Here is an 18623-nt window from a genome sequence, read left to right on the forward strand (position 1 = left end):
AGTATATACATCGAGATTGGCTGCAAAGTCTGCGTAATTATCTACTTATATTTTCCCTGAGTAACTGAGTATTGTGGTAATAGGAAATCTTGTTTATCCTTACAGCAAATAGCAGAAGAGAGTCAGATACGGATTGAACTCCAGATGACTCTGGACAGCAAAGACAGTGACATTGAACAGCTTCGTTCACAGCTACAGTCATTACACATTGGTCTAGACAACAGTAGCATAGGCAGTGGACCTGGAGATGCTGAGGCGGATGATGGATTCCCTGGTATGTTAATTTTATTAATATTTCTGCATTAATTGGTGTTATATCAGTGTTTTACCATAGAAGCTGAAGTGTTAAATTAACGCTCTGATGATTCCGTGGCTTTTTATCTTCAGGTGTTTCTACCATCTCATTAATGCTTTGATAGTGATCACTATCCACCTACTAACTAAATCTGTCTGTAATCATACTTCATCTTACATTTATTTAAAGAAATGTATTTAAAAAATTCTATTGTACCCCATTAAAACTAAATATTTTTTTCCCACTTTATTGTGGTGATTACTTTGCAATTACTGTGTTATGTGATGAAATGTAAAACTAATACTCTCTTCTTAGAGATTCTATTTTGACTTCTTTTCTACCTTTTTCCTCCTTTATGCTTTATGTTTAGTCCATATCACTCAATCCCACACTATGGAATCCATGTCTTTCACCTACCAGCACTCTTCTACCTCTGTCAGTATTGCCACTAAGCCTTCCAGTTCTCGCATGCTTCTCGATTCTGATTCTGACTCAGAGGAAGAACCTTTGTCTTGTTCCCACAGCCCTACAGAAGTTGATAGCACAGGTGACATCCCTGAGAACTATTTGGTTTTGTTCTTAACTGTGTCCTTTTCTCTGTTTCAAAACTAACGCTATTAATACATCATTAAAAAAAAAACCCCAAAACAAATCTGGCAGTAAACACACTGCAGTGGCAGTAAACATTGCCATCAAAGACATGAAAAAGTTTGCATGAACAAATAACTGGCCTGTTTTCTCTAAATATTTACAGATGCTTGCTGCCATTTATAAAACCACTGTTGTTATTAAAGCATTGAATAAATGAGCCTTATGGCCTTGTTTTCAAGGTAGTCTCTATCCAGTATCTGCAGCTATCTGTATGACCCTTCAGATCCTGGATACCAAAAGGTCAAATCTTTGTGTTTAAGTGAAGCATGGAGACATCTAACTCCTTACCATCTAAATGTACATTACGTGCTTGTAGAAATTCAATCTTCTGAGTATTACATTGTTTTGCCTTATTTTGAATCTTATATTTGATTCTTGTATGGTAAGGCAAGCAAAATTTATTCATTTTTCCAGATACATAAAGCATATAATGAAATGATATGGCTCTGGTAAAACGGAGCTTTGTTTTACTAATTCTATATTCATTTTATATGAGTACACATATGCTGTGTTGAACAAAACTTCTGTTTACTGTTAATGTCAGAGGTGGGTTTTTTAATTACATTCAAATTTCTGTATTTCACTTGAGGTTCCTTTAAAGTGTGAATACCTTTCCACTGAAGGCAAACCTTGTTTTGGAATATTGACATTACTTCATCAAACTAGAGTAAAGAATAATGCATTTCCTCTATTTTCCTCATTCTCTGGTTTTGGCTATGAAGCTTCGAATAAAAGAATTGTTAAGTACATACATAATTTTTTCCTTGTTAGCTGCTGTTGTAGTATCTGCATGGTTTTGTTTTGTTCTAAAGTAAAAATCATATCTAAACTAGGACTTTTTTCTGACATAATTACAACAGATTTGAGGTATGATGTTATGTTTTGTTGTTTTTTTCCCTCCTAGTGTACTGTGAAAATTTTGGAATATTCTGGCCTTTCTCTGATCTGTTAGTATAGAATGGACACCAGAAATGAAGAAGTGTAACCAGAAACTCTCATTTTGTCCAATTTCAAGCAGTAGTATTAGAGATTACAGAGAAAAATAGGAAAAATATTCATGCATATTTTTTCACACTATTAACAAACTACACATGCTTCCTGGATGTGGGGAAGGATTTTTTGTATCAGCTTTATGCTTGCTACCGTGTGTATCAGGTGTAGTTGAAAGGAACAATTTAAAGTGGCAGGTATGAGGCAAAATATGTTATAGAACTACTTCATGTACTTGGTATGTACATTAAAATGTGTCATCAACAGCAATGCTTATAGAGCAATAAACTTTGAAGACAGTGCATATCTGAATAAATAACCTTGCTTCAAGTCTCTCTAGAGAAAATGAGAATTCTATGAATATCTAATAACTACTTGTTACGCTACGTTAAACATGGGCAGGAGCCTGCAAATGCTCTCTGACGGGGGGAAAAAAATAGCTTTTGCAATTTTGGAGCTTGTTTATGCTCCTTTCGTGGTTTTGTGTTTATTAATACTTAAGGCTTCAGTATTTTTGACTTGGAGGTTCCTCAGCAGCAGTAGAGGTTATCTGCTAGGGTGGGAAACTCACTAGGAAAATATTATTGCAATTGAGTAGTTCGTCTTAGTAAAGCATAGGGGAAAGAAATGCTTGTATTAAGTGCAGCTATAAAAATAGGGTCATAGGCTATGCTATACTATGTATTACCGAGCACTAGGAAAGTGTAGTCCTGGTGAGCTTTTGGTTACTACTGAAATGTGTGTGTCAAACAACAGCTGAGCTGTTAATACTGTTGATAAACCCAATCTGACTAATGTGCCAGTGTAATATGAAATATAGCAAGTGAGTGAAAGGGCAGTCGGATTTAGGCAAGGCCTAAGGATTAGCCGGAATGACTTATTTTGCATTAGAAAGCCTAGGAGATTTAGGCAGAATTAGAAAAAAGAAAAATTGACAGAGCAAAAACTACGAATTAGAATACTAAATTTCTGAAATTTTACCCAGCGTATAGAGGATATAGGTTATTGGTGGTGGTAGTTTGCCTTTTTTTGTCATGAACTGGATGTTGTGTGGTCTGTACTAATATCTTCAGATGCTGTTTTAAAAGGTAAAGGTTGATAGACATAAGTCTTGAAAAAATTACTAAAGGGAATGTGTGTGCTATAATTACAAGTTTGCTCTTCCCCTTTTTCCTCATCCCTACTTCTTTTTTGTAGTTGCATTGTTGGTTATTGGCTGTATTCAGGAATACACGATTTAATTTATTCCTGAACATTTACTGTGATAAACTTTGCAAGACCTTGTAGTTTTAGATAGTTCATGTTCTCATGTTTGCTCTGTTGCTTTATTATTGATCTTCAATAACTATTTTAAAATGCACAGTAGTCTCAAAATAATGTTTTGTGAATATTTATGTTCTTTAATATATGTTTTTTATTCAGAATCAAGATTGGAAGGCTGGCTATCACTGCCTGTTAGAAATAACACTAAAAAATTTGGATGGGTTAAAAAGGTAAGAAAACCAGATATATAATCTTGTTTCATGTGTAGTCTGGATTTTAAACTTACTGCAGGTTTTCAACGCTTTAATTTTTCTTTCATACGTGTTGTCTCATTATTTAAATCTATAAAATATGTTAGCTGGTATAGTGATGTCTGAGAGGCGCAGGTTAAGACAATTGTAATAGGTTAAGGCACTTCTTTGTCCAGCCAGAGGTGAAAAGAGCCATTCATGATCTTCAAACGTTTGTACATTCAGCGATAAGCATTCCCAGCAGTATTACGTAGCTGGAATTCAGCGGAGTCTGGAAGCAGATGCCCTTGACAAATTCTTTATTTAGGAGATAAATCTAACAAGTACTCCTCTGCCTTGTGAAGCCTTCACTCGTTTACTGCTTTGCAGTAGCCTACACAGTTTCATACCAGTAACTACACAGTTTCATACTAGCTCACTTACTGCTCAGTCAAACTGTTCATTCTGGACAAAATTCTGGAAATAGGAGGTCATCTAGGTAACTAGCTTTTTTATGAAAATTGCTAGCAGTGCTGGTAAGTATAACAGTTATCTTTGTGGGTATGATCCCTATTAGTTGTGAACTGCACATGTAAAATAGGCATCATAAGATGACAGTTACTCTCACTACCAGTCCAAGTGAAATAGAAATGAAAAACTTTTATCTTACTTTCTTCCAGACTTTCATTTTTATCTCTTCATAGGTACTTAAATCGGTTTAAATATCAATTAATCTGATAACATAAGTTGATTTATCAGGTAATCAGAATTTTGTTTGTTGTGCAGTGAATTCATTGGCAAATCATGGACTTAGACTACAGTACTACTATTGTCCATTTAGCTACCATTTAATAAAACTGTAGAAAAATATCACTGTGACATCTGTGGTAATTGCTGTGACATCTTTGACATCTGTGATGAGCTTGAGTAAAACGTATATTTCATCCTTTTCTGTCTCTTAACAGTATGTAATTGTAAGCAGTAAGAAGATCCTGTTCTATGACAGCGAACAAGATAAAGAACAATCTAATCCCTACATGGTATTAGATATAGAGTAAGTAGTATCACGTGAGATTCCTTCTTCCGATTTGTAGGTGAGCTTTGTCAGAAAGACTTTGACAAAAGGCCTTTTGAGGTCCAGTCTGGGAGCACAACGTCAAATGGGGCCTTCTTTTTCAGTTTGAACTACAGAGCTGGGAGCTTAAGTATCCATTGTAAGCAGTGGTGCAGCAGTTATGTGGTGCTCAGTCTGATACAGATAGCTCTGTTGAGCTATGATGTAACTGAACTGCTTCCACTAGCTCAGCTAGACCTACCTCACATACACATTGTAGCAAAAAACATTAGAAAACTGTAGCAGAGAGGCTATAATTTTCAGTGTTTGTACATTTTCACTTACAACATGTCCTTACAGGTGGGTTGTATAGTTAATTAATTTATTTTCTTAATAAATACAGAATGTTGATATTCAGAGGTTGGAGCATGGGGAGAGGATTGTGTTAGAAGGCTATCGGCAATCATTAAAGTCACGTGATGTTGGTTTTTCAGTGCTGTGTGGTGGTTGTGGGTTTTTTTGTTTTGTTTTGTTTTGTTTTTGTTTTTTTTTTTTTGTTTTTTTTTGTTCCCCCCCCCCACACACAAATATAGCTGGATACTTTGTGACTTGGAAGTTCATGTGCAGGATTGAAAGATAGGCCTTTAATCAGTGATTAGAAGTTTGTACTGACAAATGTTTAATGGCTCTAAGTCTTAATGTGGTATGTTGTATCCTAACTTAATCTGTCAATTTAAATTTATCATTTTGGTAACATTAATTTTTGTCCTTATTGAAATAATTTCCTGTAGCAAACTCTTCCATGTCCGACCAGTCACTCAGACTGATGTGTACAGAGCAGACTCCAAGGAAATTCCTAGGATATTCCAGGTATTCAGTAATAAATTAACAAAGATGGTGTTTCACACATTGTCAAAAATATTTTCATAACTTTGTCTAATGGATATTCACTAAAAAAAGAACTTGGAAAAAATTCATTCCATTGTATTTTCTCAATCTTTCTACTTAATTACTCTGAATTTTTGTTTGACATACAGGACTATTGAGATTATTTTGCTTTGATTTTAGATTCTATATGCTAATGAAGGAGAGAGCAAAAAGGAACAGGAATTTCCTGTGGAGCCCATGGGAGAGAAGTCAAATTACATTTGTCACAAAGGACATGAGTTTATACCTACTCTTTATCACTTTCCAACCAATTGTGAAGCTTGTATGAAGCCACTGTGGCATATGTTTAAACCTCCTCCTGCTCTAGAATGTCGCCGTTGCCATATCAAATGTCACAAAGATCACATGGATAAAAAAGAAGAGATTATAGCACCTTGCAAAGGTAAATAGCAGGTATTTGAATATGCATATAGTCACTGGAGTCATAGGGTGTTCTAATAGATCAGAGGATTCTAGTAGTGGTCTGACACCAAGTAAACATAAACAGGTAGATTTTTCTTTTATTAGTATGTAGCCATCAGAACCTTTCTAAGGGTGTCTACATGAGGATCAGCTCACTGCTGTGAGTTAATGGCAAGTGGCCAGTATACGTACATACCTGCTGTGTTGTCAGCATCATGCAGTAAAGCATGGTAGTTGTAAGACTGCTCAGGCTATGTGTTGTGCTGGGTTGCTATACAAAATGATAGTGTTAGTGCATGTTATGAAATAAAAGATATTCAGCAAAGTTTACTCCTTGTGACTCAGGTTACGTAGTTTCTTGGGCTCAGGCACACCTCTTTGTGTTACCTTGTTTTTTTCCCGTGTGAGTGTGTATCTTCCATAGTACTAAGTTGTTACCCTCTAAATGTAAGGAGGAGGCACTGTCAGCAACCAGGCAGCATAAAGTTTGTCAAAATCTGGTTCACTTTGCTTTTGATTTCTCTGCTAATTTATCTTTGTGTTGACTGTGAGAGTATGGTAATCTGACAACTAATTTTTGATGTGGGGACATGTTTAGAATAATAACAATATTTTTTTTTTTTTTTTTTAATTCTTACTACAGTGTACTATGATATTTCAACGGCAAAGAATCTACTACTGTTAGCTAATTCTACGGAAGAACAGCAAAAATGGGTGAGCCGACTGGTGAAAAAAATACCCAAGAAGCCGCCAGCACCAGACCCCTTTGCTCGATCTTCTCCCAGAACTTCCATGAAGGTACAGCCAAACCAGTCCATCAGACGACCAAGTCGACAGCTTCCTCCAAACAAACCAAGGTGACATGAGAGCTGCTATTTAGTTTATTGTTTTAAACATTTTACTACAATTAATGTCGTAGATGTTATCGAGGACAGTTGACCACAAATGTTGTTGACTACTGACATGTGATCTAGCATGTCATCTTCTATGAACCTCAGTTAGGTTCTAAGAAGAGCCACTATGTTTGTTCCCTTGTTCAAAGGACCTTGTGTTACTTGTCGGTTAACCCTACTGTACTGATACTGTATCCTATTGCTCTTACATGTAATAGGCAGAACTTGTAGCATCGTCTATAACCTAATAGTTCCTGTGAACTGGCAGCTGGTAGGGCAAATGGGGTTTAACTAGGCAAAGGGTCAGTGAGAGGGGTGTGAAGATTAAAAAAAAGAAAAGAAAAAAGAAAAAAAACTTTAACAGTTTTCAAGATGGTCACTACTGTACCTGATTTGAAGTTGAGCAATGAAGTTAGGTGCTCGTGGTTCTAATGAACCTTGGACAGAATTACGTGCCTTCAAAAAGCAGCCTAGAAGGCCTTACATGTAGCAAAAGACTACATGTCTTTTGTTTCTTATTGCTTGGTTTTGAGGCATGTGTTTGAATTCCTGCCCTGCTCTAAGGTTAGACACCTGATTGCAGATTTGTATGTTAGAATGTGTTTCATCTGACCAAATGTATATATCTATGACTCCATTTACAGTTGATATTTAGGAAGAGTTGTTTTCAGGATTCATGTCCTCCTAGTATAGAAAAGGAGCATACAGCATGCTCTTGGACATCTACAGTGAAAAGCTTGTTCAGATGAATCTCACTTTTGCATCTCTGCCCGTGTGGGTTCCACTGCGTGGAGCCCGTTGCTGCAGTGGTAGGCACCTGTCTGAGCATCACTAGTGCTTTTTGCAAGAGAGCAGGAAGATGGGAGGTGGGGGATCACCATTTGGTCAAGTAGCTGGAGCACTTAGCAAAGGGTGGGAGAATTGGTTTCAATTCAGCCTAGAAGGACTCATGCTCATGTCTCATGATTCCTAAAAGAATTGTCTTATCAAGTTCCTCTGATTTGGGAAAAAAGTGTCTATACAAAAAACAGTAATCTATTACTGGATCAGTTTTAAGGAGCAAAATCCTATACTGTATTGTGGAAGTGATAACATTCTGCAGGTAGTGCTTACGTGATTGCACAGTACAGAATTTCTGGGTTTTTTCAGTTTGCTTTTTTCATCACCCAGCTAATACTTGGTTATATCAGTCCCCACTTGTTGACAGCCTGTGAAAGTTTGGTCTGACTTGCTTTGCTTGTTGCAGTATTCCAGCAGCAATGGACAGTTCAGCAAAGGCTTAACATTTTTCCCCAGAGAGATAATTTGGCAGTGGCTAGACAGTATTGCTCTCCTTGTTTCTGTGACCAGACTGCCACCAATGTCTAAGCTGTCTGGTTGAAAACTGGGTTGGGTGAGTTGCCAGAGTTACATTGGGGAATGCAGCATAAGTTTGCTCTTACTGTGATGCTGCTGTTATCCCAAAACAGCCTCACAGTACGAAGAGTTAGATCTTAAAAAAAATACTGGTATTTTAATGTGTGGAAATGCATAGTGAAAGGACTCAAAGTAACTTAATTTCACTTCCCTCCTAACTTCCTGACAGTCTGATTTTTTGTGATTTACTTTACATACTTTAAAAGAAAATCTGACCTCATAATTTGCATTTTAAATGATTACGTTTTTTGATTATAACCATGAAGGTAAAAAGTTTTTTATTACTACTCAGGGACGGAATATTGAAGGGTTTCTTTGCGGAAAACTAACCAAAATATCAGTAATTGGATTGAAGCATGAATTAAGGAAACATTCATGACAACTTGGGGCACAAGTAAAATGCCTTTCTTCTGTATAGTGTTTACAATCTAATTCACTAGTTTTATTCTGTTTCTTATTGTTGACATATAAAGGGTATATTATAAATTCTGATTCTTTTTTGACAGCTGTACTTACGTGCTCATAAAATAATTTTTCTCCTTATAACACCCTTCTTTCAGTCTTCATGATGATTTTTACAAAATGTTTTCATAACACAGTGTTTACTGTTACCCTTCTTTTCAGTTGTGGTGGTCCTCCAGTCCGAATCAGTCTTCAGTGATTTTTTTTCTATCTGTATATTTTTCTATCTTTATATTTTGTAATGGTGGGAAAAGGAGGTGGATGAACATTTTTATGTGCAAAACATTTTGGAAAGTTTAATTGCAAGAATAAGTTAGCTTTGCAAATGTATCTAACAGATGGAAAAGTGTAGTTCTGTGAGGTCATCTCACCTATCACCTTACTAATGCAGGTCTGTCAAACCAGTGGAAAATTGTATGAATTTAAACACTTTCAATTAGAAACCACATACTTATAAATTACTGTAATTGCTATGGCCAATTAATATCTGACTGGTGCCTCTATGAGGCTTTTGTGCAAGGGCTTACCATATGGAATAATTAATTTTCCGTTATGAACTTTATTAAGAATGAAGATCTAGTTGCCAGTTAAATCTGGGGACTGAGTGGCTGGGGACAAGCTGGAGATGAGCCAGCAGTGGGCCCTGGCAGCAAGGCAGGCTCTGGGACTGCACCGAGAGGAGCGCAGCCAGATGATTGAGGGAAGAGATTATCCCTTTCTGAGGGAAGAGATGGGCCCCCAAAGTCAAGCCAGACATTGAGAAACTGGGGAAAGTCCAGCGGAGGCCACCAGGATGGTCAGAGCAGAGGCTTGAGAGAGCTGCGCTTGTTCAACCTGGATAAAGGACAGCTCCAGCGGGCTATCAGAGCAGCCTGCCCCTGCCTGTGGGGTGGGTATCGAGGAGATGGAGCCAGGCTCTTCAGTGCTGCATGGTGGGAGGGTAAGAGACAAGGGGCTCGGTTGAACCAAGAGAGATTCCAACTGGATAGAAGGAAAAGCCAATGCAGACAGCTGGGCAGGGAGGCAGGCTGGTGAGGCTGGCCAGGCTCCATCCCTGGAGGATTTCAAGACCTGATAGGACAGTGCCTTGAGCAGCCTGGGCTGGCCTTGTAGCTGACCCTGCTTTGAGCAGCAGGTTGGGCTAGAGACCTCCTGAGGTCCCTTCCAACCTGCGTGGTCCTGTAAATGCTGTCCCTGCTAGGAATTTTGCACAGTGATTGTTTCTCCAAGGTTTTCATGGCTGTTTTCTTTGTGATGATTTAAGAAAGGGCAAACCAGTTTTTGATACAGACCATAAAATTTCTGCTTATCCAGCCAATTGGATTGTTTCAAAAGGATAATTCCAAACTGAAAAAAACCAGCTTTGATATATTTTAATGTCTAACAAATTCTTTAAGTGTTTTAGAAGTTACAATAGCCTTAGTTTATAATAAATGAATATTGAACCTTTTCAGGAATATATCACACTTAAAAGTGTAAAAACTTTAAAACCTGAAAACTCAAAAAACTCCTGAAACCCATTCTGTTTAAAGCATGTGATTAACTATATTAAACACTGTAGCATGTTTTGGTTAACGCACACTGAACTCTCTGTAAGGGTAAGGTTTCTATCTCTCCCTGCTATGGTTGGCATATAATCCTGATTTAAAACCCATTGAGCTCACTGGAGAGATGACTAGACAGACTGGGTTTCATTTCTTGTAGCTATAGCAATTGAGAAGTTAGTACTTCAGATATTTGTCCAAGATCCTTCAATAACAACAGAAAGAGATGAATGCCTCTAGACAATGATTCATCCCATCCCAAAATAAATGCCTAAAATAGGTAAAATGACTCATTTGCTGACAAGGTTTGCCTCGCTTGCTTTCTTTGTTCTGTATTGACCATAGAAGGAGCGCAGGCAGCGATGCTTAGAGAACAAGTTGATATATCCTCTTTTATGGCATTGCTTAGCTTTAAATAATGAGCTACAGGATAGCTGTATAGTGTAATCCCACTGTATTTGGGATATAGTAAAATCCTACTGTATTTGTAAATTCAGATGAAGCTATTTTATTTGATGTTCTGTTCAGCAATCAAAATTACTTGATTTTATTGGAAAAATTGTTAGCCTTGCAGTATTGTCTGGAAAGGGGTAGCAGGAGAGCATAAAACTGCACCTCAGTCAACAAGAACAGCAGCAAAACGGAAAGCAGGTATTTTATGAAATGTACATGTTGGTCTTTTCTGCTGAAATTTTTTGGGGAAAAATCAATATGGTAAGTGTTCTATAGAATTGAATGATTTGTGAGATAAATTTCCAATGAATACAATATTCCTGGCTTACGTGAACACTAACTGAATCTTCATGTTCCATGATAGGCGAAGGAAGGAACCCACCTGCCTTAACAGTCTTTTATTTAAAAAGGTTTAGTGATAACAAATGGAATTTTGACGTCTTCTATAGAAGTGCGACATACATTAAACATCAAACCCTCCTGTTGCAGATTACTTGATCTGGCATTTAAGGACTGGGATTGGTCATTTGATGATGTTGATGATATTGGTGGTGATGATGATGATGATGACGATGTTTTTGATTTCTGAAGAAGTATAAGGGGTAAATCTAAATAGCGAGGAATGGATTTGTTTGCCTTTGAATACAGCATGCTATGTTGGATTTTGTTTCTCAAACCAGAGAAAATACAAGATCTCATTTTAATATTTTAAACAGTAAAAATGAGATTCTGTTCATGATGTCGATGAATTTTTAGAGGAGTCATTTTCATTAAAACAATGTTGTTGCCTTTGACAGTGTTTTATTTTTCTAATTTTAGATCTTTATTCAAAATTCATGTCTGCCTGCCCGAAAAGAAAATATCTCCTGTTGTCACAGTAGTTGCTCATCTATAGTGCTAATACTGCTAACTGCTGCAGATAATTTTTGAAGGCTAAAAGGGAGATTGTAGCATTTGGATGTTTAGCTGCAACAGAATTCGTATTTACAAATACTTTTCATTTTTAAGCTTTTAACATAAACTGACTGGTCTATGGCTAGCAGACATGAAATCACTGGAGTTCTGCATTTTGCTTTTCTACCTGTGTTATGAAGTGAATTTGACTTGGCTTTCCTTTGCAGTGCTGTGCTTTTTGGGTACCTAACCATGCATTTGAAAACTACATAAACAAATGGGCTTTGCAGCTTCTGTGATACGGTTTCCTTGACTGCTTTAGAGAAGATACGGCTGTTTTATTGATCTAATTTGTCCCATGGCTTACTCAAATACGCAGTGTGAATGTACTGGAAATAGTGATAACTATTTTATAGTTCTCAATGTTTAATCATTTTACATGTTGATGCAATGTTATGTTTACACAGAAAAAAAACCCGAAAAGTTAAATTTCTAAGAATTCTTTTAAATAGTACGTAAGGTATGTCTCAGCCTTATACAAGATTGGGCAATGACAGCAGCACTAGGGCTGTACCTGAGCTGTGTACTCAGTTAACTGAGATTACCAGCTCTTGTAGAATTTAACTGGCTTAGTGTTTACAGTAACAAGCATTACGTTAGTTAAATATACTGCATCTTTATGTATAAAAGCTTACAAATTACTAATCTTTTAGAAGTGACTATTACATTGTGTGTATTGTGCTTTACCCTCATATATTACAAGGGGGTTTAATTGATTTGGGGTCATAATGCGTAAGGATGTGCTATACTTAAGTAACAATGCTGTTGATACAGAGGAATGGCGTTTCTCCCAAGTATGCTGATGAGCCCATCTTAAATGAAGACTTTGAGGAAGTATGTTTTTGTCAGATTTACATTCATTGCATTTACTGACCAAACTTCCTGCTTCTTTTTCAGCTAACTGCTTTCCATGAATGCAGACACAATTCAAGGTGATAATTTTCTTCCCGTTACAGCAAGACTGAAACATATCCCAAAATATATTAAAAATATATATTTTCCTGAGAGATTGTGCTATATATATCAGAGGTTTACATTTTTGCTGCAATATAAATTACTAATCTCTGAGGGTTTTCCTGTATTCTCCTGACTGACTGATCAAATGAGGAATGGTTGGTAAGTAGTAAAAGGATATGTTAGGTAACCTTTTAAACTCTGTTCCACAAAAGCTTTCTTGGCAAGACACATACACTACATTTCATAAAAGGATCGAGAGGAATTAATATTAAAATGGAAGAAACTGACTTTTCAGCTTTCGTAAAGATGCCACCAGCATGTCTGCAAGAACCAGGAGGAAGATCCACCATAGTGATATAGACTGCATCTGTAAGAAGTGACCATTATACTGTGTATATATATTGTACTGTAATACTGCAAGAGGGTTTTAAAAATCTTTCCACTTTATTTTTTTATGCTTATTAATCAGATACCGTTACTTATTGCAGTTGCAACTATGCACTTGTATAAAGCCATACTGTTGAAGTTTATATCATTCATACATGTCTATCAAAAGCTGCATGTCAGTGTTCAGCAGCTAGTATGAGTTTGAAGTATGTACTAGTTTCGGCTACGTCATCATGGGCAGTCCTGTTTTACCTGTCTAATTGCCTTAATTTAATTTTTTTTCAAGTTTTTTGCCCATTCTCTCTATTTAAGGAAAAAAGAAGGTTTACCAGCTCTTAGGATGCAATTTTGCTTTGTGGCAGAAAAAATAGTGCACTATTTTTACACCTAGTAAGTATATCAACGTCAGCCTATTTTGAATGTATATTGACTGGTTTTAAGGGCGGAGAAGTGTTGGTTACAGAAACAATGTCTGATACCATTGGAATGACTAGACCATTTGCTTGTACATGTAACTGCTCATCCAGCCCTTTTTACAAACCTCAATATTAGTTATTGACTTATATTAACCCTCATTAAGTGCTATGAAACTTCATTTTGCCTTGTTTTTGCATACTATCCTAGATGTGTGTTTTATTTCTGGGGAAAAAAAAAAGAATCTGTGACTATTTTTACATTTCACAACACAGTATCTGAGGACTGTCACAAACCTTAAGAAAAGTAAAACATACTGTAGATGTATTTTAAAATTTTAAATCTGGTTCTCTAGCACATAGCTGTAGGCATAGATAAATATTTCAGTAGTGTGTTTTGAGAACTGATAGCTGGGAAGAAAGGGCCTCAGAGGCACTTAATCTGTCTTTTTTTTTTTTTTTTAACTTGGAGTTGTACAAAAAATATAATTTATGTGGGCTCATTCATGATGTGTTCATAATTATCCCAGAAAATGCATGTTTTATACAACTACAGTATGCGAAGTTAAACATATTGACAGTAAAAAATGTAGTCTCCTATTTGGTCTCTTTATATATATAAATATATATATATTTAAAATATATATATATAAAAAATATTGTGTGGGAGTGCAGTAATTTAAAATATGATCTAACACTTCAATGAAGGAGGACATTTCACTTTAAAATTTTGTTTGTTTGTTTTTGTTTTTTAAAGAGTGTCGAAATGTTTGGAAGGATAGGACCATGATTTATTTAACACTATCATGAAAGGTGGACTTGGAAACACTGAAATACTGAGTATGAATAAATATATTTACATTTTGTAACCTCTACTACAGTTCAGCTTAACAGAGCCAGAATGTATTCAGTCTTCTATTTATGCACTCGCAAAGTAAAACGTTGTTTGTGAGTTCTTAAATTCAAAACTAAAACTTTCCTGTCATTTCTGTTAGGTATTATAACCCAGCGCACAGCTACAGTGTTTTTTCCCTGCTTGTTTTGATTTGCAGAAGTACGGTATATTTTTAGGTAATGCAGATTTGCATAGAGTACAACATTAAAAATGTATACAGTAAAACTGTTTCCATTCACTGAATGCATAAATATTTTATATATATATATATAAAAATGTTACATTGTGGGAAGTTCTATCCTTTTCTGAGTTGGAGAATATTATATATATATTTTTAAATAAACTATTTGAGTAAGGTAAAATAGTTCCTGAACTTGAGAAGCTGGTAATTAATTGAAATATTTAACTATATAGACAACTACTGCGGCAGATATGGGAAAGGCAAGGGTTGCTGAAAAGGAAGCCAAGCAAAGGCTGTGTGTGGAGGGAGCGCAGACTCCAAGGGAGCTGTTTTGGCAGGCCATCAGGTGCTGGGGCTGGATCTGTTGCACTTTCTCTCCTTGGCTTGCCCTCATTTACTGTGAATCCCTGGGGCACTGCTAAGCCTGACATTTTAGGAAATTTACTGTATTATAGTATTTACTAGCCACAGTTTATACATTCTGTGCTTGTACAAAGAGTTATATAGCTATACATACAGCAGGCTGTATTGAGAAGCTATCGTCGAACGATATGGACTGATAGGGAGCACTGGAGGTCTTCTGGTCTGACCTCTACCTCAAAGCAGGGCCAACTTAGCATAGGTTCCTCATGGCCTTTGAGTTTTCCATGCCTCTAGGGATGGAAGTATCATAGCACTCCTCAGTTTTCCTTCATGCAGTTTGTTCCAAAACAAAGGAACAAACAGCGTGGGCTGTCTTGAGCTGTAATGTGGAGATCATTTGGCCAATGGTATGATGTGCACGAACGTGGTTTTGCACCCAGGACACAAAGGGCAAAGCTGCTCTTCTGTTCTTTTCACTTGTCCTTCTGCTCGAGACAGAGCTTCCATCTGCTGATCTATGGAATGCAAAGAACTCTTAAACGTTTTTTTCCTGGAGATTGTGTTGTTTCCTTATTGTCCAGTTGTAACCTTTTAAAATTTTTGAGAAGAGCATATTCCTGAACTAAGGAATATTTGTCCTAAAGTCACTGATGTTTAAACACTTTCTTTTTGTAACGGGGCTGTCCCAGCAAACAGGACATTTTTATGGCCTGGATGACTTTATCTATAGAAATTCTCTCATTGCAAGTCCTTTTGTTTCACAAGAGTAAACAAATAGCATAGCCACGCTGCAAATTAACCTTCTGGAAAAATCAGGGGTCAAACTTGGAGCCAGAAGCTCAAGACACTTGTAGGGAAATTCCTCTTTGGTTCCCATCCAAGAGCTCACCAGCACGGAAGCTGGACAGGAAGACCCCGTTGGAGTTAACGTGTCAGTTGTCACAAAGACCTTTCTGCAAGGAGATTTCCACTTCTGTCCTAGTTATGCACTGCAATTTCCTACTTCTAGTGGTTCCTGCCAAAGCTCAACCCCTCACAGCGCTTCCAGCGATCCAGCACCAAGTCTGCATGCTGAAGGAAACATTGTGGTTCTTGTGCTTCTTAGCATGGTTGATGCTGTAACCAAAATGTGACATGGACCGTAGTACTATGTAGGACTTGGAAATGTGCAAGAGGCTCAAGTATCTTGGCAGTCAGTGACAGTAGCCAAATTTAAAACATCACTGAAGTTTCACTGCAAGTGTTGAAATCTCTTACTACTTCTGTTGAAGACACTGAACCTCCTCCGTGTTGGACAGGCATTTAGTGGCTCTGTGAAGTCACCAAGGCCAGGAAAGCTGCCACGAGAAATTACATGCTTTTTCTCTTTAGTTTCCGAGGCAGTGTCAGATGATCTTTAGAAATTTGAGCATTTGTGTTTATAATCTTACAATGTATTATTTTCCCATCTAGCTTTGAGAGAGTCATTCTTGGAAGAGGATTTATATATCTTGGTCTTGAAGTGCCTTCACCCATCCTTGTGCTTGTGAGACCATATTTGGGATGCTGCTGTGAAAAGGGGGAACTTGTATTAAAACAGACTTCTTACCTGCATAGCTCTTACAAACCCTTACCACCTCTTTATTTTGTTTCTAAGGCAGAACATAACAGTCCATGGTCCAGTTCAGGGAATTGGAGTATTTCAGTCTTCTCCGCGTTCCTGGTTAGCTTTCCTTGGCATTCATGTTAAATAGTGATTCGTTTGTTTTTTCATAGAATCATAGAATATCTTGAGTTGGAAGGGACCCATAAGGATTACTGAGTCCAACTCCCTGCTCCTCGCAGTACTACCTATAACTAAACTGTACGACTAAGAGCATCGTCCAGACATTCCTTGAACTCTGACAGGCTTGGTGCCTTTTCAGTGCATTACAGTTGATCTTCAGAATATTGTATGGACTATCATCTCTGCACATACTACACTTCAAATTGAAAACGTTATTTGTTACTTTTTAAGACGATCCTATAAACCACTCGGGATTATCAGCATCCCATGGATCACATTTTGCCTGCTGCTTTGAAGTATCCCTCATGAGAGTGGGAAGGAGTTTTCTTTTGGATCTTTTGTTTCTCTGTAAAAGGTGTTGAAGGAGCAGTTTGAAACTAATTCATGTTCTTTGTTGAAGCTCACTGTAGAGTGGACAGTGATGTACTCGGACATGCTCATCTGAGAAATGAGACAAGTCTACTGAGATGTATGTGGCAGACAAGAACATGAAGTCTCAACACATCGAATCTAGTTCTCCCCAGAAACTACTGCAATGAATGGAAAAGCTCACCATAAAATTATTGCTCCAAGAAGTGGGGACTCAGAGGAACTGTAATTTATTAGCACAGGGATGCTAATTACCAGGCCTTGTTATGAAGATTGGGGTTTTGAATCTTTTCAAAGATTTGTAGGCAGGAAGTATTGTTTTATAAGGGTAAGAAAGTCAAGTTACTACCTGATACTTGCTATTGCAAGTGTGATGCTAGATTTGACTCCTGCTGCTTTTGCTCCAGTAATCTTACAGAAGGTCCAGGATTAAAGTGATCTTTAAAAATGAAAGTCACAGTGAAAGGTAGCAAAATTACAAAGTTATAAGTGTATGCAGTCCTGCATACCTTAAAGAAATCTGGAAAGATGCATCTTTGTTCTGAAAGGAAAGGGCAGAGAGCGCAGCAATTGCATGTCCCTGTAGCCCTCTTTAGGTTGCTTGGAGGAGCTACATAGAAATGCTTTCAGAGCCAAGGAAACTGCGTGTGATGCTTCAGTCGTATCACCCCATTTTGAGGTCTAGGCCTTCAACATTTGTTCAGAGATGTGAGCCAACTTGTATGTATAGTCTTATATTGTCATGTCCCAGTGTGCCTCTTAGGTCATCCATTTCCTGTCATTTGTCATCACCCTTGCTAGCTCTTCAGGATTTTTTTGGCCCAGAATACTGTTGCACCACTTGGTAAGCATGGCCACCCAACAAGAGGCACATCAGGCATGTGGGATCACTGCCAATCCTCTTTTCCTTTGGCTTGCCAACTGCTTAGACACTAAGCACTGAATTGCCATGTTAGCGATGTATCGGAGTTATCCGAGATGCCTAATACCTTAACTGTTTTAAGGTTGAAGGAGCCAGGAACCCCACCGTCTGAACCCTTTTTCACATTCGCTGGCCCTAGCATCGTCTCTTACCTCAGCTGTGTTCCATTTTTCAGATAGGCTCTGTAAGCTGATCTTGTAGCTAGGTGCACGTCAGGCTGCAGCTTCAGGACTTGCATCTACTTGCTGGATCCCATGACCTCATGCGCCTGCGTGATGTTGTCCAGCATATCACAGCCTTGGTGTACCTGGGGGCCAACTGAGATTCAGTAGGATCTGTGTAGCCACTTGTCTGCTCTGGAGCGATGGAAGGGTTTGATAAATACAGTAAGGGAGCTCCCCTATATGGTTCCTATACCGTTCAGAGCTACAGCAATGGGGTTTTTATTACGGGGAAGGTGGGCATACATACAAGCTTAAAACAAACATCAACACTGAGAGAGAAAAATATCCTTGACCTCATCTGAGACCATGAGGGCTGTAAGTCATGCTGATGGTGCATTTCAGGGAAAACAATTTAAAATCTCTCAAGATTAAGTCACTGTCTTGGAAGTCAGCTCAGTGGAATCTGCATGTAGTCAATTGCTCAAAGGTGGAAGAATTTCTTTACAGTAATTGGGTAACTTAAAATATGCTTTACCCAAGTTCATATTGTGCTTCATTAGAGTCCTGATTTACATGACAGGGGGGACCCTGAGGCATAGGAAGAGTGTTCTTCCATTTACACTTTTCGTATAGTATGAGACAGGTCAGCACC

At 37.6% G+C, this 18623-nt stretch overlaps 1 protein-coding gene across 3 annotated transcripts in view; it reads left to right on the plus strand.

Annotated features, from left to right (window-relative positions):
- ROCK2 (Rho associated coiled-coil containing protein kinase 2) overlaps positions 1 to 14203 on the plus strand; it is a 106229-nt gene extending 92026 nt beyond the window's left edge. The window contains exons 26-34 of one of the 3 annotated variants that reach the window (XM_075497945.1): positions 106 to 274; positions 666 to 842; positions 3359 to 3429; positions 4395 to 4483; positions 5275 to 5353; positions 5552 to 5813; positions 6477 to 6690; positions 11091 to 11203; positions 12453 to 12867. In XM_075497945.1, the coding sequence (XP_075354060.1) occupies positions 106 to 274; positions 666 to 842; positions 3359 to 3429; positions 4395 to 4483; positions 5275 to 5353; positions 5552 to 5813; positions 6477 to 6690; positions 11091 to 11190 (1161 nt within the window). In that variant the 3' untranslated portion in view covers positions 11191 to 11203; positions 12453 to 12867. Of the gene's footprint in view, positions 1 to 105; positions 275 to 665; positions 843 to 3358; positions 3430 to 4394; positions 4484 to 5274; positions 5354 to 5551; positions 5814 to 6476; positions 6691 to 11090; positions 11204 to 12452 lie in introns of all 3 variants that reach the window. The other 2 variants (XM_075497947.1, XM_075497946.1) reach the window with 2 other exon arrangements.
- Positions 14204 to 18623: the final 4420 nt, after the last annotated feature.

Source organism: Mycteria americana, chromosome 3 (genome assembly GCF_035582795.1).
Source record: "Mycteria americana isolate JAX WOST 10 ecotype Jacksonville Zoo and Gardens chromosome 3, USCA_MyAme_1.0, whole genome shotgun sequence".
NCBI classification, from domain to species: Eukaryota; Metazoa; Chordata; class Aves; order Ciconiiformes; family Ciconiidae; genus Mycteria; species Mycteria americana.